Below are 26466 nucleotides of genomic sequence, written 5' to 3'. Positions count from 1 at the left end.
AGCAAGTATAAAGGCTAGCCTTTGTTCCTATTTCTCAAGGAATGAAAGGCAGGGTGGGAGAAGGCTTTAAGAAAACAAAATGAAACAGGTACTGTACCCTAGAATCCACTGTACAGTCAGTGCTTATGAGTTTACAGTACATAGAAGTGTACTAAACATGGGGGTTTGAATGTTACAAGCCTTTGACAGTATTCCAAAATATGCCATCTGTCAGTTTCTCAGGCAACAGTTTAGTTTACGCAGAGAATCTAACTTTTGACTCCACCTAGCTTACTCGTAGACAGTGTAACTGCTGGTTACACTGAACACCTATCCAATCCTGCCTTTCCGGCCAGAGCCCATGCACGGCAAGTGAGGCCCCTGTCTCATACATGTTTAGAGCAGCATGCTCACATGCTTGCCACACTTCACCTCCATGTAGGATGAGGCGAGGACTGAGACTCACTGGCCAGTGGCTTTCTGGTTCAAGCAGAGCTCTAACTACACAGCGGCACAGACACAGCTTCTGGGCACTTCTTGTTAAAACATAATGTTATTTCTGACAGGACTTTTAGCCTTGAGCACCAACCTAAGGCTAATAAGGATCTCAACTGCTTCCGGAGTAACAAGGGTCATGCTGCCAGCCCAGCTCCCTTCCCATATCCATTTAGACAGGAAAAGGCCTCAGCTTTAAAACTACAATTTCTTAGCTTTTAAGTCATTTAACATTTTCTATCATATTAAATTAGTAACACAAACATTATCATTTATCCGTGGAGTTCTACCCTAGTTACCTAGAGCTTATATACATGGTTTTTATTTCCAATCTGTAAGAAAAAATTCTAATTTATGTTTGGTAACAGAGCATTAAAAAAAGTACTATATACACATAGCATACACACACATATATATATATATATACAAACTCACTTCAAAAAGAAGCCCACACTTTAGCCAAAGACTAAGCCTGCATAGATTTTAAAAAACTATGAATACAGTTGTTAAAAGAGAATGGTGAATAAAAGCTATAGAATGGATATGAAGAGAGAGCTTTTCCAAACTTTTATTTGTGCACATTCAATTTAAAAAGGTAACTTTTACAGGTTCTTTGGTGCCCATATTCAGCATACAAAAATGTAAAAGACTATTCACAAATAAAACACATTAGCTCAAACTGGAAAAATAATGACAACAATAAAACAATTTAAGGTAGTGCACACTGTGACAGCTCTGCCTGTGGGGACATGAAAATCACTGCGAAAATAAATAGAATGTCTTTTTGTAAAAGCAGCAATGTCATGTCTTGTAAACTTCCTTTTTATATTACAGCAAAGTTTGAAGTAAAACCCCAAGGGACTGAGCGTACACGGCAGCCGCGGGCGCGAGTCTGCTCCTCAGTCCCCGTTGGTCCAGTTTTCCTTGTGTTTTGAGTCCGATGTGCAGCAGGTTTGAAAAGGTGCTCAGTTAGAGACTCCGACCAACAAAGCGTGAGTTATAAAATTTCCTTCCTGCTTTCAAACACAAATGGGTAGATCTGCTCCACGGCTGTGGCCACAGCCTTTACGTTGGGCCCTGGAACAAGCAGGACGAGGGAGGGTTGAGGGGTATCCCCGACTTCCAACACTCACAGTCACAACACGACCCCAGAGAACACGCTTATTTTTCTAGACAACTAAAACACAAAGTTATGTGCTTTCGCTTTTTGGCACTGGCATGAAAAACTGCTCTGCTGCAGTGGAGGACAAACGTCACTGCAGCCAGAACAGGAAGAAAGACAAATGGACTGGATAGTTGCCGTCCTTCGGTCACTATCATCAGATTAGACTCACTCCAGCTGAGGGCCACAGGCCATGGAGGTGGCCGCCGATGCTCAGGGCTTATCTAGTCAGCAGGTTATGGGGAGCATCAGGGGACAGGGCGATGGATGTAGTAAATAGTCCACGGGATTCTCCACCAGTTAAAACCAGCAAAGGACAGTTTAAAAAGGAGAAAAGGGTTCTTAAATTTGTGAATAAAATTATTCCACTAATAATTACCTTGTGAAAAGTCAGGAAAACTTGGGTACCCACTGACTGGTAAGCTCCACTGGTAATGTACACATTCTGTTCCGATCCGTTCCTTTCTGGCTCATCCCACCCACTATTTGTTCCAATGCTCTCAAGGACTACACACTTCACAGGACATTGCACATGTATGTGAACAGGGCACAGTAATTAACCACACCAACTATCTTCAGTTGGTTATGCTGTTTAACCAGCTATCTAATCAAATCAATAATTACACTTAAAAAGAAAAATCACACACAATTAATCAGGTCAATTTTCTGCAGTTTGTTATACTCCAGGGGCAGGTGGGATGTTAAGGCAGAGTCTCACAATGTAGAATGTAGAGCAGGCTGGCCTCACAACGATCTGTCTGTCTGAGTGTTGGGACTAAAGGCAGGAATAGGACACCCAGCATTTGCACATTTCCTCAGGTATGCACTGTGTTGTTCTATATTTAATTATACACTGGGGCGGCTCAGGACTCTAGGCTCAGAAGTTTTAGAAGCATCTAAGATCAGATAACAATTAGATTGCTCTTCACTTCCCCATCTTAAGAGTCAGGCAGGAGCCTGGCAATTGGCATTGAAATGCCCCAGGAAGATGAGGAAACACATGGCATGGATTAGCTGCAGCTCATTTGTTGAGCAGTCATTCTCTTAAGAATTAAAAAAAGGCTGGAGAGATGGCTCAGAGGTGAAGAGCACTGGTTGCTCTTCCAGAAGTCCTGAGTTCAATTCCCAGCAACCACATGGTGGCTCACAACAATCTAGAATGAGATCTGGTGCCCTCTTCTGGTGAGCGGGCTCACATGCAGGCAGAGCACTGTATACATAGTAAGAAAATCTTTAAAAAACAAAATCTAGGAGGATGAAGGGATCTATGCCAGCTCATTCTTGTCTTTGGTCCTGCAGCTAAGCCTCCTGGACATGTATTCTTAGTGAAGGCACCAGCCCCATCCAACTAAAGACTCACAAGAGAGAACAACACACAGGAGACAGTGATACTGGAATATTTACCTCCAGAGCTCATACAATGGGTTTCTCCTAAGTAACTGAAATGCAATATAGCATACATTTAAAAAACCTCTACACTTACAGACTATCTTTACTCAGATGTGTGCAACACACAGTCATGCACGAGGTACAATGACTATGGTACAAGAAGTAAATGTAGCCACGTGGGCACCACCCACAGTATAGGTCAGACACATACAACAGTGTATACGCAAAACTGAGCCACAGTGCCCAAAGTCAGCAGGCTGACTTCCTGTGAGGGCACAGGAGACACCTAGGCACTGTTCTTACCCATGAGCCACAGGGTGGGTGTCGTGGGTTACCTGTCACTGTGATGCTTCCTGTTGAGAATATCTGTAGCGTAGCCCTCAGAGACTTTATCCGATAGCACACGGCAGGATGGAGCTCAGGTTCATAGCTATATAAAAACAGTTGTTTCATTATCGATATGCGTGGCAGCTTCATGGTTTTATGCCATCTTGACTCTGTGCAGACCTACCTGGCATGAGGTCTGTTGTTCTTTGTGAATTCCGGCAGACGGATTTCAAAGGGCATGTTACAAACCGCCAAAACATTCACAACCTTAAAGTCTGTAAAAATTACCTGTGGGAGAGAAGTAAACCTCCATAAATTATTTTGAAGCACATACAGAACATGTTCTTTATGGCAATTCACACTAATTGGAAACCCTCGTAGCATCATTGTAAAGTGGTGCATGTATAACGGAAACTGTACATGCTGTCTTTAGATATTATGTATAATTCAATCTTAATATTGAAACTAAGACCAGGAAAAAGAAAGGAGCTCAAGAGAGGCAGGATGGGAAAGCTGTCACTTAAAGTCAACGCAGAGGTGCTTCTGTGGTCCTCACACTGGTAAGCTTATGCTAGAGACAGAAGCTTCAAGGCTGCAAGTAATATGTTCTTAACATTAACAGCTGCTTCTACTAACATCTGACATTTTCCTAAGCATTCCTCCTTTCTCCTTTCCATGTCCCGCCCCCTCCCTGTGTGTGTTTGTGTCTGTCTGTGGCACTGGGGATTAAACTCAAGAGTCTTACACATTCCAGGCAAGTCTCTACCACGGCTATATATACACATGTATACTGTGCTGTATACACACATATACAGCCAGTTAAACACTCCTCCCTAAACCACAGTTGTAGGTGATAACCACCCTGCCACCTGGTGTCTGCACTAAGCAGTAAAGAGCTGGAAATACCACAGCAACACCTCAGAGCTTCCTCTGCCACATCCTCATGCACTGTGGTCCCCGCTCCACAACAGCAGCCCACTCCCGTCTGCTTCTACAGCCCTCCCCAAGAACAGCTCAGCAAGGGCACCTCATCTCTTGCTTTCACTCATTCATTGAACGGGACCTACTAAAGCCACTGTAAGTAGTAATTTTATTTACACTTTTGACAGTAACAAAATATTTGAAGTTAACAGCTCAGCAACTGATGTCATTGCACATGAGAGGGTGCCACCCACCAAGTCAGCATCAATAGGACTCTACAGTTCTCAAACCATCCTGACCAGGTCAAATCAATCAATCAACCAAAAGACACTGAATATGTGTGTATGCAGTAGAGGGAGGTAGTAAAACCTGAATTCAAGTTCAAGCATTAGCTTGTAAGGAAACAAAGTCTCCATGGGAAAACAATTTAGGGAAAAACCAAGAACTTCCACAAAGCCATACTTTTCACACTGAAGGGCAGTATAAAGAAATGTAGAAAAACTCAGGGAGGCAGAGGCAGGTGGATCTCTGAGTTTGAGGTCAGCCTGGTTTACAAAGTGAGTCCAGGTTAGCCAAGGCGACATGGAGAAACCCTGTCTTGAAAAAGAAAGAAAACCTAGAAAAAGTTTGGCAGAAGTATTTTTGTGACTTTTTAGTCTATTAAAAAATTTTCAACTTTAAAAATTAAATCTTTGAACATGTGCAGTATGCATATTTTTGGAAAATGTTACCTGAAAACCTAGTTTCTGCAGACTTCGGGCTAAACGCCTGGCACCAAATTTAGCTTCTTCTTCACTGTAGTTGAAGAAAAAAAAAAAAAGGCTGATTAGTGGCACAGAAATGCATCCTGTAAGAAGCATGCTGATGAGCTGCGCCTAGGACTTCAAGTCTAGGAAAGCTCACTCGTCACGGGAAGGAGGTGGAGGGACCGCAGCTCAGCCAGGCAGCACTCACCTTGTTGCTCCAGTGCAAATAATTTTTCCTGAGGACCAAATTGTAGCTGTAATTCTAGGTTTTCTAAGCTTCATTAATACTTTCTGAGGGGAAAAAAAAAAGGAATTATCTAGTAAGCATTAATCTCCACAGACAGCTCTGTCCTATGTGCCCACGCTAATGCCCACACACAATGCCACGCTCATGCAGAGTTAGAGTAAATAGCCACCAAGTCGCCACCTTAAAATCTGAACACAGTGACATCTGAAGCCCTAAGAACAAGGTCTGTACATACTTTACACTTCTTCCTGCACAGTGCTTCCCTTGCTCGACCATATGAACAAAAACTACAACACAATCAGTCTGAGGAAGACTTAAAATCTGCCAAAGGTCAAGATGACATCTGAACTAAAATATACTCTAAAATTTCAGACAGCTGAGAAGCAGTAAGTTGAAATCATCCTACATTTAATTATTACCCTCCCACCTCAAGATCTGCTTTTCTGAGTGGGGTTATGGGGTCATCTTTTCAGGGAGCCTAAGCTGGCCAACAATGCATGACCCTACAGCCTGTGTGAGGACTACAGACACGCGCTCTCTAGCACCTGGCTTGCTGGGTCTTCTTTATTTGTTAAGGGAAGATGGTATTGCTGGCGCATTCAGAAGTCTTAGTTGGCCAATGAGATTTTTTTTAGTTGAATTTAATTCATTCTTAATTTTTAATTCTAAAAACTGGAGATAATGTTCCTAGGGTACACTGGCTTTCAGTTTTAGAACTTACATTGAGTCTCTAACTTAAAAATAAAGCTTTTGTGTGTCATCTGTCTATGGCATGCATGTGTATGTGCAGGCATCAGTCCTTGCCTCCACAGAGATAGTCCCTCCTGTTGCTCACTGGCCAGCTGGCCCATCACTCCCCGGGTTCCACCTCTGTCTCCCAACAGGAGAACAACACGCACTACTGCACCTGGCTTCCACATGGGCTCTAGGCATCCAACGCATCAAGTTTGTGCAGCAGTGACTTCTGACTCCCACGTTAACGCCTGTGCACACTCACTGCCCGCTGAGCTGTCTTCTGACTCCCACGTTAACACCTGTGCACACTCACTGCCCGCTGAGCTGTCTTCTGACTCCCACGTTAACGCCTGTGCACACTCACTGCCCGCTGAGCTGTCTTCTGACTCCCACGTTAACGCCTGTGCACACTCACTGCCCGCTGAGCTGTCTTCTGACTCCCACGTTAACGCCTGTGCACACTCACTGTCCGCTGAGCTGTCTTCTGACTCCCATGTTAACGCCTGTGCACACTCACAGAATAGTGCGCGTTTCCTAAGGCAAAGGCTTCTAAGTGCATCGTGTACTCTTACCGTAGTCATCTCTGCCTGCCTTTCTCCTGCTCCCACTTCAAACCAGCTCCTTTGTTTTCCCAGTCTGCCTTCTGCTGGGCTATGTATGTATGTCTGCATGTATGTGATGTTTGTATGGTTTACCTATTGGATTATCTAGCATTTTCTACCCACAAATTAGAGAAAGTATGTGACATCTGCTTTGCTGAGTCTGGCCTATCTGACTTACTAGGCTGACCTTCCCTGCATCTCTTCTCCAGGAACAACATACCATACCCGTGCCAGCTGTGGTGGTTGGAGTGAGAATGGCCTCCAGAGGCTCATGTGTTTCAGTTGGTGGGACTGCTTGGGAAGGATTAGGAGGTGTGGCCTTGCTGCAGGAGGTGTGTCAGTGGGGGCTGGCTTTGAGGTTTCAAAAGCCCACACCACTCCAAGTGTCAGTGTCCATGACCCCAGCTCTGCCTCGTGCCTGTGGATCCAGGTGTGGTGAGCTCTCAGCTACTGCTCCAGCCCATGCCTGCCTGCATTACCTGCTGGCATGGCTCCTACCATAACCTCCTGAAGCTATAAGCCCACAGTAACTCTGCGTCTTCCATAATTTGTGTAGCCATATTGTCTCTTCGTAGCAATAGAAAGTAATTAAAACACCAATTCCCTGCTATTCTCATTTCTTTATGGGAGCCATCTTGGTTAGGGCAAGATGGAATCCTGGTGTACTTTTTATTTTGCATTTCCCATAGTTCTAATGTTTACTGGCTACATTTTTCAACATGTACTTATCAAAGCCAAATGGACACCCACTGTCATTATAAAGCTGAATTCAAAACACTAATGCTTTTTAATGTAATAGGTTTGACAAAACATAAAATATTACATCTAGATTAAAATATGAATCACATTTTTAGCAATTTGCTATTAAGTATATCTTAGCTAACTAAATTAGGGCTTGTACTAGGCTTATACTCCAAGACTCAAAGGGAGTGAGAGTTACCTCTAGTGCCTGCCACCTCCATAAGAAGGGTGTCCTGCTGCATCAGTCACAACTAACAACTTATCTGTACAATACACATAGTAGTGCTGAAAGCACAGTCAGACTAGGCATACAGTACAAATACTTACTCCAACATCGCGCTTATAAATGACATTTGCTCCCTCCAAAGCAATCTTCCTTAAGTTCAAATGGCATCTTGTTCTAAAAACACAGACTACATTTGTAATTAAAATGTCCAATGCAACATCACTGTCTGCATCCATTGGGGTAGTTTAAAAACCGTTTCCCACCACGAAGATCACATCCTGGGAAATAAAACAAAATAAAGTCACTGAATTTGTATGTTCTGCTAATTTGTTTTTCACAAAGAATCTTAAAATATAAGAAACATATCATGTCTCTTTCATCAATCCGTAAAAAATCAGTGACTTTTACGTGCAGCCCCCATGTTCCAGGTACGCCATAGTTAGAGAAGCCAAACACATCACACTCGGGGATGGACGTGGTGGGCCCAATGTCCTTGCAGGCACAACAGTCTTACATAAGCACTCAACTATATGACTGGCAGGCAACTCGCCCTATGCCGATAATCCCTGCACTTAGGGAGGCTAAGGCGGGACTGCCCTGAGTTTAGGACCAGTCTGGGCTATATAGCATGATCCTGTCTCAGAAAATTAAATAATTCTAACACCTGTATACAACCATATAGTATTCAATTCTGTGTCCCAACCATACCCTAACCTCACTGTATTTTCTGGTTACATTATTTTTGGACCTCAATCTTTTATTTTCAGTTCCATGAGTATATCGGGGCTCCCCTTAATCCGTTACTTAGGGTTAATGTATCCACGTTTGTAAGCAGAATTTTAATGGTTATAATTACAGCATTCCTTTTTTTGTACTGTTCTATCTGACTTGATTATCAAGGTTATGGCAGTCTCAGAAAAACTAGGGTCATTCCTTTATTGTTTTAAAATCTCTGGGAAACAATATAAAAGAGCTTACTTTTAATGTTTTAGGACAACTGATGTCTTCTATAGTTGTACTAAATCACAATTTCCATATCTTCTATTTTTTAGTTTACAGGGCACACACATTTTCCTGGTGTCTCACTGCTCCATGTAAGCCTCAACCACAGCACTGTCCTCCCATCCTCACTCTGGTGCCACTCACTGTGCCTTTTGTCCCTCTTATCTTGCAGAAAGGTCTTCCTACTTTTGTTTCAGTGTTACTCTATTGGGTGTATGTTTTCATGGCCTGTCAGTTCCAGTAACGTTTAAAATTCTGCTAGTTTTTCTTGGGTGAACTACTTGACGTTTACAATTTTATAAACACGCTTTGAAAACTTTACTAGTTAGTAACTGAGGCAGTGCTGACTTAAAGAACGTGATAGCACTGATCACGGCAAGCAGCTAACAGTGCTGGCTATGGTACAAACAAACCAGTATTTTCTTATAATTTGATAGAGTAACACTCTACAGGAGATACTGTGGTAGTGGGATGCCAACATCTAAACCATGCACACACTCATGGAATTGCTGTAGCCACTGAACTAAGCAAAGAACAAGATTATGCATAGAGACCGGTTATAAGAGACATGCTGCTGCCCATCCAAGGGACTGGCTTAAAAAGCATCACGTGTACTTGAAGTATACTTTTATTGTTTATATATGGAATATACTTTTATAGTTTATATATACATACATATGTCTGTATATTTATAAAACTATACGTGTGTGTGTGTGTGTGTGCCACACGTGTGCAGGAGTTCTTAAAGGACAGAAGAGGCATCAAATACTTTGGACCCTGGTTGTGAGCCACTACGTGGTGCTGGATCGGAACTCAGGTCCTCTGCAAGAGCAGCAGAGGGCTTAATCACGGAGCCTTCTCTGGAGGCCCAAGATACACTTTTATGAAGAGTATAAAATACAAAGCTTAGATGGAGGTTCATGCTGTTTGTCGGTGATACAGTTATGTAGAGACGGTGTAATGGTTAAGCACACTTCTGCTCTTGCTGAGGGCACAGGTTCAGTTCCCAGTACCTATATCAGGAGGCTCACAAACACCCCCAACTCCAGGGGAATCAATGGCTCTGCCCTCTGTGGTCACTTACACGCATGTACACTTAACTAATATGGAGGCCTAGTGAGTTTATTTTGGTTTGTATATCTAGATAACATTTTGACAGGTATATAATATATATATTTAAATGTATAACTTCTCTATTCAGACAACTAGCACATTATAGTGATTTTTTTTTTTTTCTTCCTTTTTGGTAGAATCTGGGTTTCCTTTCTGTTTTCTGAGCCAGGCTTTCACGTAGCCTACCTAGGCTAGCCTCAAACTCTATGAGGATGCGTATGAACTTGTAATTTACCAAATGAGCCACATCCCAGCCTGAACCTGAAATCTTAAATCAACAAACCTGTCAGATTTACTGTTGACAACTTGCGTACTCTTTGTCTCATTTTTCAAGTAAATGCATTGTCTGAGTATAATTTGTCAGATATCTCCAAATAAAATGTTTAAAATCACAGCTGTCTTGTTTTCCTGAAATGCCATGCTCCCAGAACTCTATGAAGTGCACCGTGGAAGCCTGACCCCCCAGCACAGTGACTGACTGTGTGGACACAGTTCCTATATTTAGGCCTCTGGCTTTCCAGGCCAGTGGTTGGTATTCACTGCAAAGCCATTACTTCAGCAGCTGCAACCTGGAAAACACTGCCATCTCCCGGCTCTGAAGACAAACTTCATCAAAAGCAACCACACCACATTTTCCACATGAGGTTTAAACTGAGAGGTCATAAAAACAAAGCAAAAATAACCTTAACATCCAATGGAGGGCCAAAAATGCTAGCTAAATCAATCTGCTTCCACACAACGGAAGTCTTGCTACTCTAGGAGAATGGGGTTGCAGCTGCGGATGTTGGACGGGCCTCAAAGGCTTGACCACAAAGTTAGATCCATAATTTGAGAAGTGGCCAAAGCAGGGTAAAACTGGAAACAGGCCAATTTACAACACACACAGGCCGACTCTTGCAGTCCCAAGAGATCTCTTTCCTAGACATCAGACAAATCAACACCGTTCCAAACTAACACTGTCTCTTCTTTCAGGAGCTTCCCGATAGTAGATGGGGCACAGCCACTTTCTTTCCAGCAGTAGATGGGGCACAGACACTTTGCACCATGATCCCATCACACTACCCCACAGTCAACAGTCACTGAAAACTAGAAACAATCGTATTTTTCCTTTTAGAAGAAGAATGCTCTTTCCATCTCTGACAAGTAGCATAAACTACACAAGAGCGCTTTGCCACGTGCTTGCATCAGCTTTGTGGCACTCATCGGTCACCTAACTTTCTCCAAGTCTTCAGTTTGTCCTCTGTAAACTGGTGACATCACATGCACTGTCATTAAGAACATAGCAAGGAGCAGGCCCCACAGCTGTAGGTGGATTTACAGCTACGTATGGTAACTGAACATCACTGAGCAGGAAACACAACAGCAACAGATGGAAAGAACCAGATCCTAACAGGTCTGGCAGGGGTCAGCACCTGAGCAGTAAAAGGTTTACTGGAGCTCAGCCTTGCTCACGTTTCCATAGCAACAGTGGCACAGGTGGATGGCTGAGCAGCACCTGCAGGCCTACACCATTTATTATGTGCCTCTAAAAACATTTGATTCCTTGGCCAATCCACTAAGGTATGCAAATAAAATGTTTAACGCTGAAAACCACAAATCCCACTTTTAAAACTAAAGTTAACAAAAAGTATCCACGTAACAATCTTTGACTGGACTCAGCTAACAGAGTCAGTGTAAGAAGGAAAGGCAGCATCAGAGGTCTGCGCAGATGTAACCCGGCCTGAGGGGTATCAGGGAATGACTGAATTTGTTAGGTCAGACAGCAGAGCGCTTATCCTGACACTCATGTTAGTTCTCAGATATTTTCACAAGTGCTCAGGAAAGAATGCTGTGTGTGATCAACTTTAGCATATAGGAGTCCTTCCCTATCAGAACCTGTAGCACACTTGTTGGGGTCCAGGTAGGTGGCTGACACGTCAAGAGATCTTGCCACACAAATCTGTACAATTTATTCAGAGGAGAGTGTCTTATGGGAAAAGATGGAGGTACGATATAGACAAATTTGGGAATTATACACGAAATTTCTATCTTAGAGCCTAGATTTTCTCAAGGCTAAACTTCCTATACTCCCTGTACCCAACCTTCCTGTTAATGGCAGCAGAGGGATAATGACAGATCACTACCGGGCCACAGCACAGCGGCACATGTGACCTGGAAGCCTTCAGCCTGCCTGGCAGGTGACATCCTCTTGTGCAGATAGTTCCAGAGCTTATCTGTCTCCCAGGTTTCAGTCCTCAGGGCTATACTTTTCTCTTTTTCCAAGTACACAAGAAAAGAATTTCTAGTAATGCCTGGACTCACGCAAGGAACCGAGAGGGAAGGAGATGTCGTGTGTTACAGAAAACAGTAACTGCTGAAGCAAGCACACCACATTGAAAACTACCACTCCTTACACACACACCTACCTACTACCTTTATTACTCACCCTAATATAAACCCTTCTGCCTGGAAGCCCAGCCACTGGAAGGCTGAGACAAGAAAGATCACTGCAGGTTCAAGGCTAACCCGGGCTACACAAAGTAAGACCGTCCTCACAAACAAAACAAAACAAAATAACCAAACAGCGGAAGACTAGAAAATAGGTGGCACTCGTATAAATAACTTGCATTAAAATGACTATCATGATTTTTTTTTTTGTTAACCTACTCTACAGAGAAGGCCAGAGAGATGGCTCAATGGGCAGAGTCTTGCTGCCCCAAGTCTGACAACCTGAGTTCCAGTCCTGTGACTCACATGCTAAAACAACAACAACAAAAAATACAAAAAGCAAAACCCTCCAACAAGTTGTCTTCTGCTGAGCTCCACACACTTGATGTAGCCGTGTGAACATATACAGACATACATAAATATAAATGAAAACAAATTAAATGTAATAATTCTACAGAGAGCCAAAAAGAGTTATTAAAAATAATTCTTGGGGCTGGAGAAATGGCTCAGGGGTTAAAAGGCCTGTCTGCTCTTCCAGACGTCCTGAGTTCAATTCCTAGCACCCACATGGTGGCTCACAACCATGTATAATGTGATCTGATGCCCTCTTCTGGTGTGTAGGTGTACATGCAGATAGAGCTTTCATCTATACATAAATAAATAAATTAAAAAAAATTCTCTGGATTTTGGCAACTATCTATTGAAAACACACAAAGTGACGTATACAAAGTGTATTTAATGCTTCAGTTAAGGCTACCTCTAGGTAAAGGTGCCTAGTTTAAATGCTGCTCACTTTCTGAGTGCAACCTTGAAATGGCAGGCAGCCTCCCCGCTGGGTTGCATGACTGACTGGGAGTGGCGGCTTGCTGCTACTGCCCATGCTAGAACCACTGCTAGGCAGGGAGAGAAACCCAAACTCTTAAGTATATTTTCTACAGAATATAGTTTTTATATCTTCATAAACTGAACCACAGTAGACCAGGAGCCACCACATTTTACTACATACAAACTTAACCTTGGGGGCCCAGCCTAAAGATATACCGGCTCCTTACTATGCACAGATGGCATTTACTTTAGATCTGTTCCTCTGTGACAGTCACTCTCAGGTGTCCCTGGATGGGCTCTAGCATCACCTAGAAGACGAGCCCCCACATGCTGGTAAGGGTGACCTTCATTAGGTTAACCGAAGTAGGAAGAAGACCCGCTCACTGTGGGTGGGTGGACGGCAATACTCCCAGGCTGGACCCTGGACTCCTTGCACAGGAGAAAGGAAGTGTGTACAAGCATTCTTCATTCTCTCATCTTTGACTAAGGCTGTAATGTGACCAGCTGCCTGCGCTCCTGCACCTGTGTCTTCTGTACCATGGCAGGCAGACTGTCATCTGACAGACAGACTGAAATCCTGAAATGTGAACCAAAATACATCTTGTTGCGCTTCAGTTGCTTTCAGGGTATTGTCACAGCAACAGCAAAGGGGACACACACCATCTGTCTGTCCCCAGCTCTCTACGCATTTATGCATTTTCACCTCCTTTTGGGACAGAGTCTCCTACAGAGCCCTGGCTGTCCTGGAACTCATTTTGTAGACCAGGCTGGACTCAAATTCATAGAGATCCTCCTGCCCCTAACTCCCAAGTGCTGGGATTAAAGGCTGGTGCCACCACACACTGCAATATGTGCCTTTTAAGAAAGCATGTCATTTCAGGTTGCATATGAAACACTCATACTCACTGTTAAGTTTTCCTAGGCTGTTGAACTCATATACTAAGGTAAGCATAATAAACAAGGTGGTGACCATATACGACTGTTATCTTATAAAGTCACCGAAGGACTCTGTAAACATCTGCTGACAGGGCTCTGTGGCTAAGAGCACAGAAGAACCACGCTCAATTCTCACACTCACATGGTGGGTCACAACTGTCTTTAACTCCAGTTCCAGGAGATCTGACCCCCTCTTCTGACCTCCATGGACTCCAGGACACATGTGTGATGCACAGACATCCATGCAGACAAAACACCCATACATACAAAATAAAGCAATGATAATGGTATCATTTAGTAGTAATACCAAAGGAGTTGATTTTCCTGAGTATTAATGAGGGAAAACTCTTTAAATACTGCTAACCAGTGGTACTTCTTTGAAGTTAACTGCTTTATTGGTTCAATTTTCTTGATCCAATAAAGCTCCTATATATAAATATTAGCCAGCTTCATCTACTTCTGCTGAAGATGAGTTCACTGTGCTTCAAATACATGGCCAACATCTCATTGTTCTGCAGCTCAGCATCACATTTATTCAACCAGTTCTGTAACAAATAACTAGAAATCTAAGCCTGAGCTCCACGCTAGGTACAGCACTTCAGCAGTGACTTGGTAAAAGGGAACACTAAGTATTCTCAACTCTGAAATAAGTTCGGATCATGAATTATTAAGACCTGAAGGGCAGGACAGCATGGACCGTGGGAAGAACTACAGGGAGAAAACTGGAAAGGGAGGGGTGTGTCACATTGTATCATCTTTGCCTACTAAGGGTTTTCCTATTCCAGTTGTGATGGTGGGCTAGAAGCGTGAGCATGGAGAAACATCATCATTGCCACTGTGATGGGGGGACCAGGCGGGAGTACAGCAGAGCAGTGTGGTTGACAAGCAAAGCTCAAGAGGTGGAATAAGCACCCTGTGATAGATACAGGGGGAGACATGGGGAAATGGAGGTGACTTTAGGTCTCCAGCTAAGACTATCACTTAGTGACACTGAAAGGAAGGCCAGATTGTACAGGAGAGGGAAATGGCTAACAACCTATTTGCAATATTTTCAACTACAAAACGCTGTGAGATATCCCAGAGGAGATACAGAATAAATAATTAACAAAGTGCCTATCTTTCAGGCAGTCTTGGCCTGAATTGAAAATGAAAATCTGCAAACTCTAATTGAAAAGAAAACGTAGCTGCAAAGTCTGGCACCCAAGCCAAAGCCACAGTGTCCTTATTCTGAGTTCTGCCACCTCGTTACTGGACACACCTTGGTCACAGACACTTCCATGCGGTGAGGTCTATGCTGTTTGTGTCTTCTTGGTAGACAGTAGGCTGCTCAGAAACACGATCTCATTCTTTTTTCTGTATGCTGGCTTTGGCACAGTTCCCAAGGCACTCTACACATTCAATAGAACACGCAGAGCTTAAGTGTTCTCTCAGGCACACACAGCCGCCTGAGGCCTCAGCAGAACACTCAGTTAAAGCAACTCTTACGAGCCATGTGATGGGAAGGGACTGGACAGGTGCCTCAGTGCCCTCATGTGTAAAACACGGCACACAACCTACCGGGTAACTCAGACATGAAATGAACTTCCATCTTAATGCTTGGCACTGCACTAGCACACACTAAGTGCGCAGATTTAGCTATTCTTACTGTTACTATTATTATCTCCTTTCTTCCTCTTCCATGAGCAGAGAAATGTTCAAAAATGGAAAGGGTTTCTGTGATTCATTATAGTCCTCAAGCTTTGGAACACAAAAACACTTACTTCATGTGTCTTCCAGCTTAAAAGCAAGAAGTAAAATAAAGCATACAATTTGATGTGTCTGATCAATAAAATTAGTATGGCAGGAACCTGGATTTAGCCACAGATTTAAAAATAACTCCAGCCTTAAAGAGGGCTATTTTAAATGAAAACACATGGCGTCCACTGACTCTGGGACAGTCTAGGTCTGGATTGGCAATGAAATGGTTGTTGAGGAGCAGGTGTGTGGGGAAGCTGGGCAGGACAGTCAGACTGACCAAACACTACATATTACAAAATAATTATTTTGCTAAATTTTATCTAGGTCCCTACAGAAGCCAGAAAACTATATATACTACAGGCCCAAACATTCACTTTGAAACTTTAGCTGAGTGCTCACTTCCTTGAAGGTCCCAGCTCTCTGAAGTGTGCTCTCCACGTCCCTATCTCCACTGTTTATAGACTACTGTTTGAATCACTGAGAAGGGTTGGGGTAGCTCATGCCTGTAATTCTAGAAACCAGAAGGCTGAAGCCAGAGGGTTGCTTGGAGCTGAAGCTAGCCTGGGCTACAAGGTGAGTTCCAGGTCACCCTGGGTTAGAGTGAGAGGTTTCCTTACTGAAGTCTAAGGCAGCCCTGAGTCGTTAAATTAACAGTTTTAGCAGCTGAGGGTGCCCTAAACCTATGGAAAGATGGAGCTCTCTGTGTGCTGAGGAGGCTGTTGTTTTCTTCATATTTAAAAAATATGTCATAAAACTTAGTCTCCCTAAAGCTTTCTGGGCATCAGCTTCGATCTCTGAACTTTACGGCTGGCTCCTAAGTTAATCCTGACCTATCAGAGACTTAATCTCACATTTTTACCTACCTACTACGTCCGTCCCACACAACACTCTAGTGTGCCGCTTCCAGATTAGTGTACAGAGTGGAATCACCATCCACTCACCTCAGCTAAAAATGTCTGCAATCTTAGACACGTTGGCTCATGTATGTTATCCCAGCATTCTGAAGGCTGAGGCAGGGACACTGTCATTGGTTTAAGGCTAGCTTGAGCTATATACAGAGTTCCAGGTTAGCCTGGGCTCAAGTGAAACCCTGGCTGAAACTCACACCCCACCCCACAGAGCTTCAGAACCTCCTGATCTATCATTTTATCTTATGCTCAGTTAACTTCAAATCTGTGTCCAAAGCAACACATTTATTTTCGGCTTCTTTGCACGTCATTACGGTAAGGCATCCTCCTAGCCCTTCTCTCTGTTTCAGTCTCCAATATCTAGCCATCTACCAAACAACTACCAGAATCATATAATTGTGCCACATTCCTACTTAAAACAAGCAAACCAAGAAAAGAAAAGAAAAGAAAAGAAAAGAAAAGAAAATAACCCCTTGACTCTCTTAGACAAACAAAATAGGATCCAATCTGCTTGGCTTGGAATGCTGTATAACTGCCACCTCCACTTCTCCTTTCACACCCGAGTCTCCTGAAAGCACAACCTTCCGCCCTCTACTCTACAGCATGCTGCTGCTGGCGATGGCAGACCCCTTCCTCTCTGCCGGTCCCCACTCCTTCTATTGACAAGCTCTTACTCTAACTGCACATTAGGATGTAGCTGTGGGTGGACAGGGGCGGAACCTCTTAGCTCTTGCAGTCTGGTCGTAAAAGCAGACACAAATAGGCCAGTAATGCAATGATGAGACGTTATGCCCTAGGAAATAAACAAGGTGCTGAGAGACTTCAGGAGGACGATCCAGGTCATTGCAACTCCCCCTAAAAATGAGACAGGATCGTAAGGAGCCGGGAAGAGACCCCAGCACAGCACTCAGCAAATGAAGGGATCTGCCTGCGTTCTGTCTACCAGACAGAGACACCAAGGCTCTGACAAACAGCTCAATGTAAATGTCTTTAGATCTTGGATCAGCAACTTGGTTGCTGAGTTAAATGAATACTTTTAGAACAAATGAAAAAATTGAAGGCCTGGAGGAAAGTGGAAAGAACAGACTTTATTCAAGGCAGAGTAAGTATCATAGAAATTAAGATTTAGACTTATTTAAATAACAAGAGGCATACATTCTAATTTATCTGTAGCACTGTTTACAACATTTTCCTTTCCCCCCAAACTAACCCCATTCTTTATGTCACGGGAGCACCCTAACTCACATAACTCTTACAGCTAGCTATTTGATGTAAAAGGTGATCACAGAACGGCTGACCTGTCGAGTCTCTCAGATAATGTTCTTATTCCTCTATTTACAAAAGGAGGAAACAAACAAACAAACAAACAAACACGAAAAAACAAAAAACCCAACACAAGACAAACCAAGAATACAGTTTCAAAGTTAGGCATGGTGGCTCTCAAGTCAACCTCAGGAACTGGGGAGCCAGAGGGTTAGCCAGCAACACAAAGCAAGATCCCACCTCACCTCAGGACAGACCAGCACACTGACAGACACACATGCTGGCTTCACAACCTGATGCTCTTCTAATTTTAACAAGCGAAAAATCCCAAAGCTAAGATAGAGATGCACATTTTTAACACAAACACAACTAAATGTTCACTTGCCGTTTGTTTCTCAGAGCTGTGCTGAGGCACACCCAGGCTGTGTGGTACAGCCTGTACATGTATCCAAGTGTGACTCCTACCTTGCATTTTAGTCACAATGGTGACTATTAGTGCATCAACATCCCTAAACATAGAAAAGGAACAGGAAAAACACCAGGGACAGGAAATTCCGATGCCATTATAATTGCACCACGTCGTGCATGTGGTCCCTCATGAGCAGACCCTCATTAGAAAGCATGGAAACTGCCCAAGTAGGTCTGCACCACAGTGCATTCTTAAGCTACTGCTAAACTTTAATCTGCCATATTCTAACTCATGCTAGCAATATGTGCTAAGAAGGCTAGAGAATTACTCACATGGACTTTTTTGTTTGCTTGTTTGGGTTTTTTGTTTTTTGTTTTTGAGCACTTGTTCTCATGTAGCTCAACATGACCCCCCCCCCCCACTCACTGTGCAGGTGAGGATGACCTCATACTCCTAACCCTCCTGCCCCTACCTCCAGAGTGCCATGATTACAGGCGTGAACTCTCATGCCTAGCTCGTCCAGTATTTTTTAATCTGCTATGCCATGTCAGATCTTTCCTTGAACTACCACAAGACCACAGATCAGACAGTACCTTTCAGAGTAACACACCATGTACACCATGTCGCTGATTGTCTATAAACTAGGGGGACCACTTCAGCATGGCTGTGCTTCCCTCATCTCCTGAAGTGTGAACAGCCACAATCAAGTCAGGGGTGCGCAGGACTGCTTCACCAAGCTGTCTGAACAATAGGTGAGGGGACGCACAAGACACCCAACAGTCGAAAGCACATGAGGGAAACTGCTCTGTGACTCTGTGAAAGTGTCTGGCAAGTAAGAGGAGACGGGGGAGTCGTGCTCCACAAACGCTCCAGGTTCACTGTGAGGCTCAGCTCTGCACCCTGGGCCGTAGATGAGCGAGCTTCCTCTCTTCCTATCTGCACAGCAACATCTGCCCTCAAATACAATGGTGGAAAACACACTGGGAAGGCACACAGCCATGTATCAGAGCTGTCTCCAATCAGGCAAGCTTCACTGTAAAAAGCAATAGTGACATATTGGAGTGGGTCAGAGGCAATGTCTCACGCCACCTGCCCCTCCTTTCCTTCTGAGACAGGGTCTCAATATGTAGCCCTGGACAGTCTGGAACTTACTACTTAGACAAGGCTGGCCTCAGACTCTGAGATCCACCTGCTTCCATCTCAGCCACCCAGGCTCAGGACCTGATCTCTTAAAACTATTCCAACACTGTCTCCAGAGCACCTGAACTTAGAGGCTGTAAACACACACGGTTAGAGGAGAGGGAAGTGGAAAAGCCAGTCATTTCTCCTCATCCCCTCCTTCTTGTTGTTGGGTTTTTAAAAAAAGATCTGGGGTCCCTGTGGCTATGAAAAAGGGGTTAACACAACTTGGTCAATACAGGATGGATCCTGACTACTCTAGCTGCTCAACTAAATCAACCAGGAAAACAAAAGTCTCATCTCTGAGTACAAACACACTTGCTAATCTCATATGTATAATGCAACAGAAACTTGAAAAAAAAAAAAAAAAAAAACTTACCAAACTTTATCTCTACATTTGAAAGCATCATACACCTTGCTTTTTGTTAGTGTGTGTGTGTGTGTGTGTGTGTGTGTGTGTGTGTGTGTGTGTGTGTGTGTTGGGGGATGGAGTCCTGGGGCCTCACAGTTCAGGCAGTAGCTTCCACTGAGCTGAATCCTCAGCTAATATACTTTAAAGGATGGTATTATACATATTTTATAAAAATATATCTCAACAAGAAGAAAAGGACTTAGACAAGAAGAAAATTGTTTGGAACCCATTTTGTTTTGATACAGGGTGTTGCTCTGACTGGTCTAGAACTCGCAGTGATCCTGTTTCAGCCTTCTGGATAATAGGCACACTCCACCAGGCTCAGCAAAGTTAAGGTTTTTTTGGTTTTGTTTTGGTTTTTGCTTTGGTTTTTGCATTTTCAAATGTTCAATTAAACTAAAAAACTTGGATGTAACTTTAAGTTCACTATCTTGAGAGTTAACTCTAACTATCAAATTACTTCCCTGATGAGGTAGTCTCAATATCTGGTTTGAGCCTTACCACAATACAAGTTTTTTTTTTTTTTTCAGTTCTAGAGCCCATTTGTAATCAGTGGCACAGAGCAACAGCTTCAGCTACTTGTAAAATTCTGAGAGAGCTACTATTTGTTTTACAACAATCATAGTGACTTGGAAAACTCAAATTAAATGACTGATATGGGCACTAACACATTTCAAGTTTATCATCAATTAAGACATCCAAAGAATGTCTCCCAAAGAAAGGCTAGCTCTGCCAAATGTACCCATAGAGTCTCCTTCTTTTATCCACAAGTACCACACAGTGAAGCAGTCTGGTCCACAGGGAACCGACCAGAGTTTCAATAGCTGTAACCGGGAGCCAGAGCAGGCTTTGTCGGCTTTCCTTTTCTAAGAAACATTGATGTCTGGCTTTACTTAGCCCATCTGCCATAAGTGATAACCAGATGCTCCTGTCACAATCACACATTTTAAAGACGTATCCCCCCCTACACTAAAACCCAACAGCAAAGATGAGCTCACTGGCCTGGGATCAAAAGGAATGTAAATAACGTGACAAAAGAACAGAATCGAGTGATCTGAGGGCTCCTTCAACAAATTACGCAAGGACCGCTGCTCACAGCACCTGCTCAACCTTTCCCAGTTCTCACACTGCGCCTCACAGCAACCCGCACGCAGCACAGATATTAACTCTGTATTGCAGACAGGGATGTCACACCATTAACAGAAAGCAGAGCCGTGATGCTGAACACAAGCAGCCGCTACGCTGGTGTAGTCCATGCTTTTACTATGCCAACTCTAACACCAAGAAAAGGTAAGCAGCCCTGATCTAGCTACGGCCTTCAACTAAGAGCTTCTAGCTTAAGAACGGAAGGGAGGTTGACACCTTTGAACTAACAGTTCCCTTCGTCAGTGAACCAACCCTCACCCACGCCAGTCAGTCTACATACAAGTTGTCTTCCCTGCCAGGCACCGTCAGTCCTAATCAGTCATGACAAAATGCTACACTAATTTCTAATCTTCTTTCTTTTTCTACTCTTGTGTACATGCAAATGTGTCCATGCCTGTGTGTGTGCCTGAGCATGAGCACACATGTGCTGCAGCGCAGAGATCAGGACAACCTCAGATCCGGGCCCCACCTTCTCCTTCTGTAAGGCACGGTCTCCTTTGATTCGATGCTGCTTATGACAGGCTAGCTAGCCCACGGGCCTGAGGGAGTCTTCAGTCTTTGCAATCCTTCTAGCCGCAAGATCATGAGGATTACAGACACACTACCTCAGCTGACTCGGTGAATTCTGGGGATCTGAACTCAGGCCCTCACACTTGCATGCCAAAAACTATACCCACTGAGCCATCTCCCTAGGCCTCAGCATTCTTTGAATGAATGAATACTATATGGTTAAAATAAGTTATAGCCAAACTTTTATATTGCATGGGAGAGGACAGAGTTTTAGAGTTCCAGTGACCCCAGTGAAAACACTTTGATATAATGTTTAAATATTAATAGATTGCTGGTAACAAGTTCTTTGCACAAGCCCAACCGCTTAAGACCAATGATCTTCTGTGTTTCCATTTAGTCCCAAGTGAGGCCAGGTGAGCAGAATTTCTGAAGTGACCTGCGTGCTCACCACTAATGACATACTTCCGGAACCTGGCTTTTTCACAACCATAAAAAACAACACACACTCCACATCCCTTCTAAAGAAAAGACAGAATGCATCATAATACGACAATCACGCTTATTTAGATGTCCTGAAATATCCCAGGTCCGGCTCAACTTCTAGAAATCTCCCACTGAGACACCTCTGAGATGCAAGCCATCTCTGCATGTACCATCCAGCTGAGGCCATCAGCCACTCTTTGTCCTGCTCAGACTCGGTACAAAAACAAAGCCCCAATCGTCTCTGACGTTTCTGGGTGCTTATAACTTGCACAGAGAATGGGAAAAAAATTAGGCTTCAAGAAAGTTCTTTTCTGGATTCCTGTCCCCGGCACTACAAAGGAAGGTGGGGGGTGGGGCGGGGGGAGGAGGGGGAGGCTCTCCTTCATGCACTAGAAAAGCCCCAGCGTGCAATAAAATAAACATGTTATCTCCAAGCTCCTCTTCAACACACATGGAGGATATGGACACAAAACATGACAGTGACTCCTAGGGCTGACCATCTCGGCGCGTCCATCTGTGTGCAGTAGTACCAGGCAGGATGACATCTACACCCCCACAATTACATACAGTACCTCTAAGTACGTAACACCACTGTCTACAACTCAAGTCCACGTCACTCAGGTTACCTTATCCATGTCTGTCACTTCTGTCATCTACATGCACACAAAAAAGCACGCTTGAAGTGTCACCAGTCACAAAGGAGGGGAAATAAGATGAAGAGGAATGTCAGGAAAATTTTACAGTTCAAATGTCAACTAAAAACCTCAAGACACTAGTTTTAATTTGTTTTAATTTGGAAATCATGATGGAGACTTTCTACTCTAAACTCCTCCAAATCTATTTAAACTTTATTTTTCATAGTAATAATTTCATCACATGGCTGATGATGCAACAGAAAGAAATCAATTGCCAGGTTCCTTCGCGGGCTCCTTTGTGTAAAACGCTTCCGTGTGCCCACTCAACTACGTTAGAGAATCTGCTAGCGTTTAGACAATGTTGTATTTCTGATGAGAAATGACAAGTTTTCAAAATCAGCTATGTTCCACGACCGGCTGTACATTAGCGCGAATTCCACATTCCCCTCATAGCTATACCTATGAAGGTTCTCATCAGGCTATCTCCCACCTGAAGACCAATGTGTGGAAACCACTTCCTTCAAAATTGCAAAATGTAACTTTAGTCCAATATTCAAATGCGAAATGGTAAGATAGGTGTTGAAAATAGCTTTAGACTAAGAATTACAAAAATCTTATGTTCAATTTATAACAAACAACAGGGTCTGTAATACCTTTTTTATCCTAAAAAGAAAAAAAGTGACTGTCTATAGTAACAGTAGAGCCAATGGGCTTCTTAAACACCTTTTGGATGAGGAGCTCAAATATTTCCACAAGCTTTATTTCAATACAGTCTTTTGAGTCAGAATGCATTTGCAGCTTAGCAGTTTTTCTGAAAGAATACAGATCATCTGACACGCCTACTCCAATTCTCCAAATAAAAGGATTCATAGGAAAATGCAACAAAGTGCCAGTAATGAAAAACATACACAAGCCCAGGGCATGGGCTGAAAACTCCCTGTGAAGCAGAAAAAATACGGAAAGTATAGAAGAAGCACCTTTGATCAGGGTACAAGTAAAGAGAGAAAGAACATGGCGTACTGAGGCCAACGCCATCGACAGCCGAAGTTGGATTAATAAAAGTTAGAAGCTAGAATTGACCTGCATTCAGGGACCACAGGAGACAGAGGTCTCAACAAACAGTCCAGGTGAACTCTGTCTAAAGGCGGCGCTGAGGTGCAGTTGCTCCTCAGGATGCACATTGTGAGGAAATCCCAGGACCAGCTGCACAACCTACAGTGGGGTAGACCCCACAAAGCCTCCACAGAACAGCCGCATAAACACAGGCAGCAAAGTCTCAACCCAGCCTCTTAAATATTGAGTTTTTCATCTCAGGAGTTTTAAAACGTAATCCGTTTTCCAATGTTCAAACGTCCAATCCATTTAAAGGGAAGGTGCTCATCCCTTTGTAAACCTGGAAGTATTTCCACTCACAACGCTGGACCCAGATGCTTAAAATGAAACATACGACTAAAGAAAGCGTACCCCGCCTGGCTCCGGATCAAGAGAGCACACAGCAGAAGAGCGTTACACGCTCTGTACGCAGAGCGCCAGCATCCCTTTGCTTAGAAGCCAGGCTTGGCAACTGAACCTGTGTGTGGCTGACGTAACTGCTGTATGAAGACCCTGGTTTCTACCGACCACAAAAATGTTATTACCGTAGACTGGGACCTTTCTCGAGCCACAGAGAAACCTGACTTAGTGATGGGAAATTCAGCTTTTTTATTTTGTTTTGTTTCTGAGAGAGATAGACAGCTCAAGAAGACCTGTAACTTAGTATTATGTACTCCAACTAGACCTTGGACTCGGGTCCTCCTGCCTCAGCCTCCCAAACGCTTGGGACCGCGGGCGTGTGTGCCACCACACCCAACCTAAATTAGCCAAGTATAAAACAAGTAGTTTGTGATGCAAGGCTGAAAAGCACAAAGTGATGAATATTTAATTGGGCGCATGCGGACCCTAAATAATTCTTTCAACCAGACAGTGCAAAAGTCAATTTTGGATTTGAGTGGACTGCTATTTTCTCAAACTTGGAAAGAGACCGCAAATTACGGCCAGAAGACTGAATGTCCTCCTTATATTTCTCCTTTTCAATCACCTCAGGGAATCTGTTATGGCTTCACACAAGTTACAATTCTAAGGCATTCTTCTTAACCATAAACACACAAGTTCACATTAGTCCCTGCCAGTGTTGTCCTGCAGGTGACAGATGCGGTCATACATCTCACAGATGTGCACTGGCTGCAGCAGCTTGACTCTCCCTGCAATGTGCACACTGGCAGAGCCTGCAGATGCGCACAGCTCGGCAAGAGGAGCGTTTTCTATTTCAGTCATTTCCTAATTTATTTACTTCTAGGACCCGTCCGGGAGATTGTGAAGCGATTATTCCCCGGCTCGGCTCCACTCTCATTCTCTCCCCAACCCTATTCGATTCGCAATTCATTTTCTCTTCCCGCGTTCCAGATCCTTCTTCCTAAAGCCTAATTCGGCTCCTACTATTATTATAAAGCGGGGCTCCGGCAAGTGCGAGAAGCAAGAGGCGCCTGAGTGCCGCTATTTGGGGGAGCCTGCGCGCAGCTACACAGGGGGCGCCGCCGCTCCAAGTTTTCCAACATGCAGCAGACCCCTCGCTTAGAGGCACCATCCCTCTTGGCCCCAGGGGCGGACTCCGCGGTACGGGACCATCCACGCCAGTCTTCCGCGGTGAGGCAGGGGCGCCCCACCCCCACCCCGTTATCCCTACTGGGATGCCCAAGCCGCCGGGCCCCGTCCGTCTCCTGCACTAGCCGGTGGCCCGCGGCGCTGCTCCCCGGCTCGGGTCACCGCCCTACACAGCCAGCCTTGGGGCCGGTGAGCTGACGCCCCGAGGCCCGGGCCATCCCCTCTCCCCCGGGGTCCCGCTTTCCCCTCCCTGGACCGCCGACGGGGTTACCGTGGGAAGACGGGGCGGGCGCAGAGGACGCGGCGGCAGCGCAGCTGCCGGTGGCGCCGGACGCGGAGGAAGAGCTGGAGGACAAGGATGATGATCAGGCGGGTCCGCTGCCCAGTATCCATGGAACTCCCGCCCAGGCCCGTTGCTAGGAGCCCCCGAGGTTCGGGCTCCGTTTCTCGCTTTGTTGTTCCGGGTACAGGGCGGCCGCCGCTTCCCCCGCGACAATAAATAGACTAGACCCGGGGGAGCATAGAGACGGCACGCGGTGGCTAGAGCGCCGCCGGACTCGGGTACTCCGGGGAGGCTCGCTAGCCACCCACTTCCGGCTCTCGCTGCTCCCCCGCCTTCCTCCCCTCCCCATCACGGCCCCTAGCTCCTAGCTCCGGGTTTCTCCTTCCGGTTTCCCGAGGCTGTTGTCGGAGCCGTCCCGCCCCGCAGGCTAGGCGAGGCGGAAGTGGAAGGAGGGAGCCGGAGTCTCGGCCGCCTGCAGATGATCTGAAGCCCTTTGCACGTTTGCAGCTGATTGCTGGCGATCAGTAAAGCGCAAATGGGCTTTAATGTTTTCTTTCTCTCTTTTTTTTTAAAACCAAAACTTAGCCTCAGACCCATGCACAACAGTCGCCGGGCCCCAGTCCCGACCCGGGAGGCAGAGGGGGTCCCTGGCCTTACTCAGCAGGAGCCCGGCGGGGCGGGTGCAACGGGGCTGGCAGGACGATGGCGATGCACACTCGCCGGTTTGAACGGCCACACTCGGCCGAGTGCGCCCTCGGGACCCCCTCGGGGTGGCGTGAGGCGGGGTGCTCGCGGAGGCTCGTAACGGGCCGGAGCCAGAGCGCCTTGGTCACCGCCGCGAGGCCCGTCCCTGGTCCCCGCCAGCCAGCCAGCCTTGGGCGGTGGACGAGGCCTGGGTTTTGTTAACGGCGGCGGCACCAGCCGGGTCCAGTACATGGTTTGGCCTCTAGCTGGCCCCACTTGGCCTTTTGAAAGTGACAAGGGCTGA

The 26466-nt window shown here is 44.9% G+C and overlaps 1 protein-coding gene across 2 annotated transcripts; it reads right to left on the bottom strand.

Annotated features, from left to right (window-relative positions):
• Positions 1-884: 884 nt before the first annotated feature.
• Tbpl1 (TATA-box binding protein like 1) lies at positions 885-25740 on the bottom strand. Of its 2 annotated transcripts, none has more exons than XM_051164125.1 (7): positions 25467-25740; positions 7672-7744; positions 5228-5310; positions 5005-5068; positions 3537-3640; positions 3361-3455; positions 885-1551 (listed from the first exon to the last, which is right to left on the bottom strand). In XM_051164125.1, the coding sequence occupies exons 1-7, from the start codon at positions 25586-25588 to the stop codon at positions 1472-1474; spliced, it is 621 nt and encodes a 206-aa protein (XP_051020082.1). In that variant the 5' UTR covers positions 25589-25740; the 3' UTR covers positions 885-1471. The 2 variants fall into 2 exon arrangements, with proteins under 2 accessions (XP_051020082.1, XP_051020083.1); XM_051164126.1 differs by having other exon boundaries at positions 7672-7848; positions 25467-25727.
• Positions 25741-26466: the final 726 nt, after the last annotated feature.

Source organism: Acomys russatus, chromosome 21 (assembly GCF_903995435.1).
Source record: "Acomys russatus chromosome 21, mAcoRus1.1, whole genome shotgun sequence".
NCBI lineage: Eukaryota > Metazoa > Chordata > Mammalia > Rodentia > Muridae > Acomys > Acomys russatus.
The sequence above is the reverse complement of the archived record's forward strand: the minus strand, read 5'-3'. Positions and strand labels throughout refer to the sequence as shown.

What these genes read in the sequence shown, in the direction of transcription:
- Tbpl1 (XM_051164125.1), bottom strand. Translation starts at nt 25,588, where the DNA reads ATGGATACTGGGCAGCGGACCCGCCTGATCATCATCCTTGTCCTCCAG. An exon ending in TGCAGAAACTAGGTTTTCAG is followed by an intron (nt 3,641 to 5,004) that starts GTAACATTTTCC and finishes TCTCTCCCACAG; the next exon opens with GTAATTTTTACAGACTTTAA. An exon ending in AGGAAGCATCACAGTGACAG is followed by an intron (nt 1,552 to 3,360) that starts GTAACCCACGAC and finishes TGCTTGTTCCAG; the next exon opens with GGCCCAACGTAAAGGCTGTG.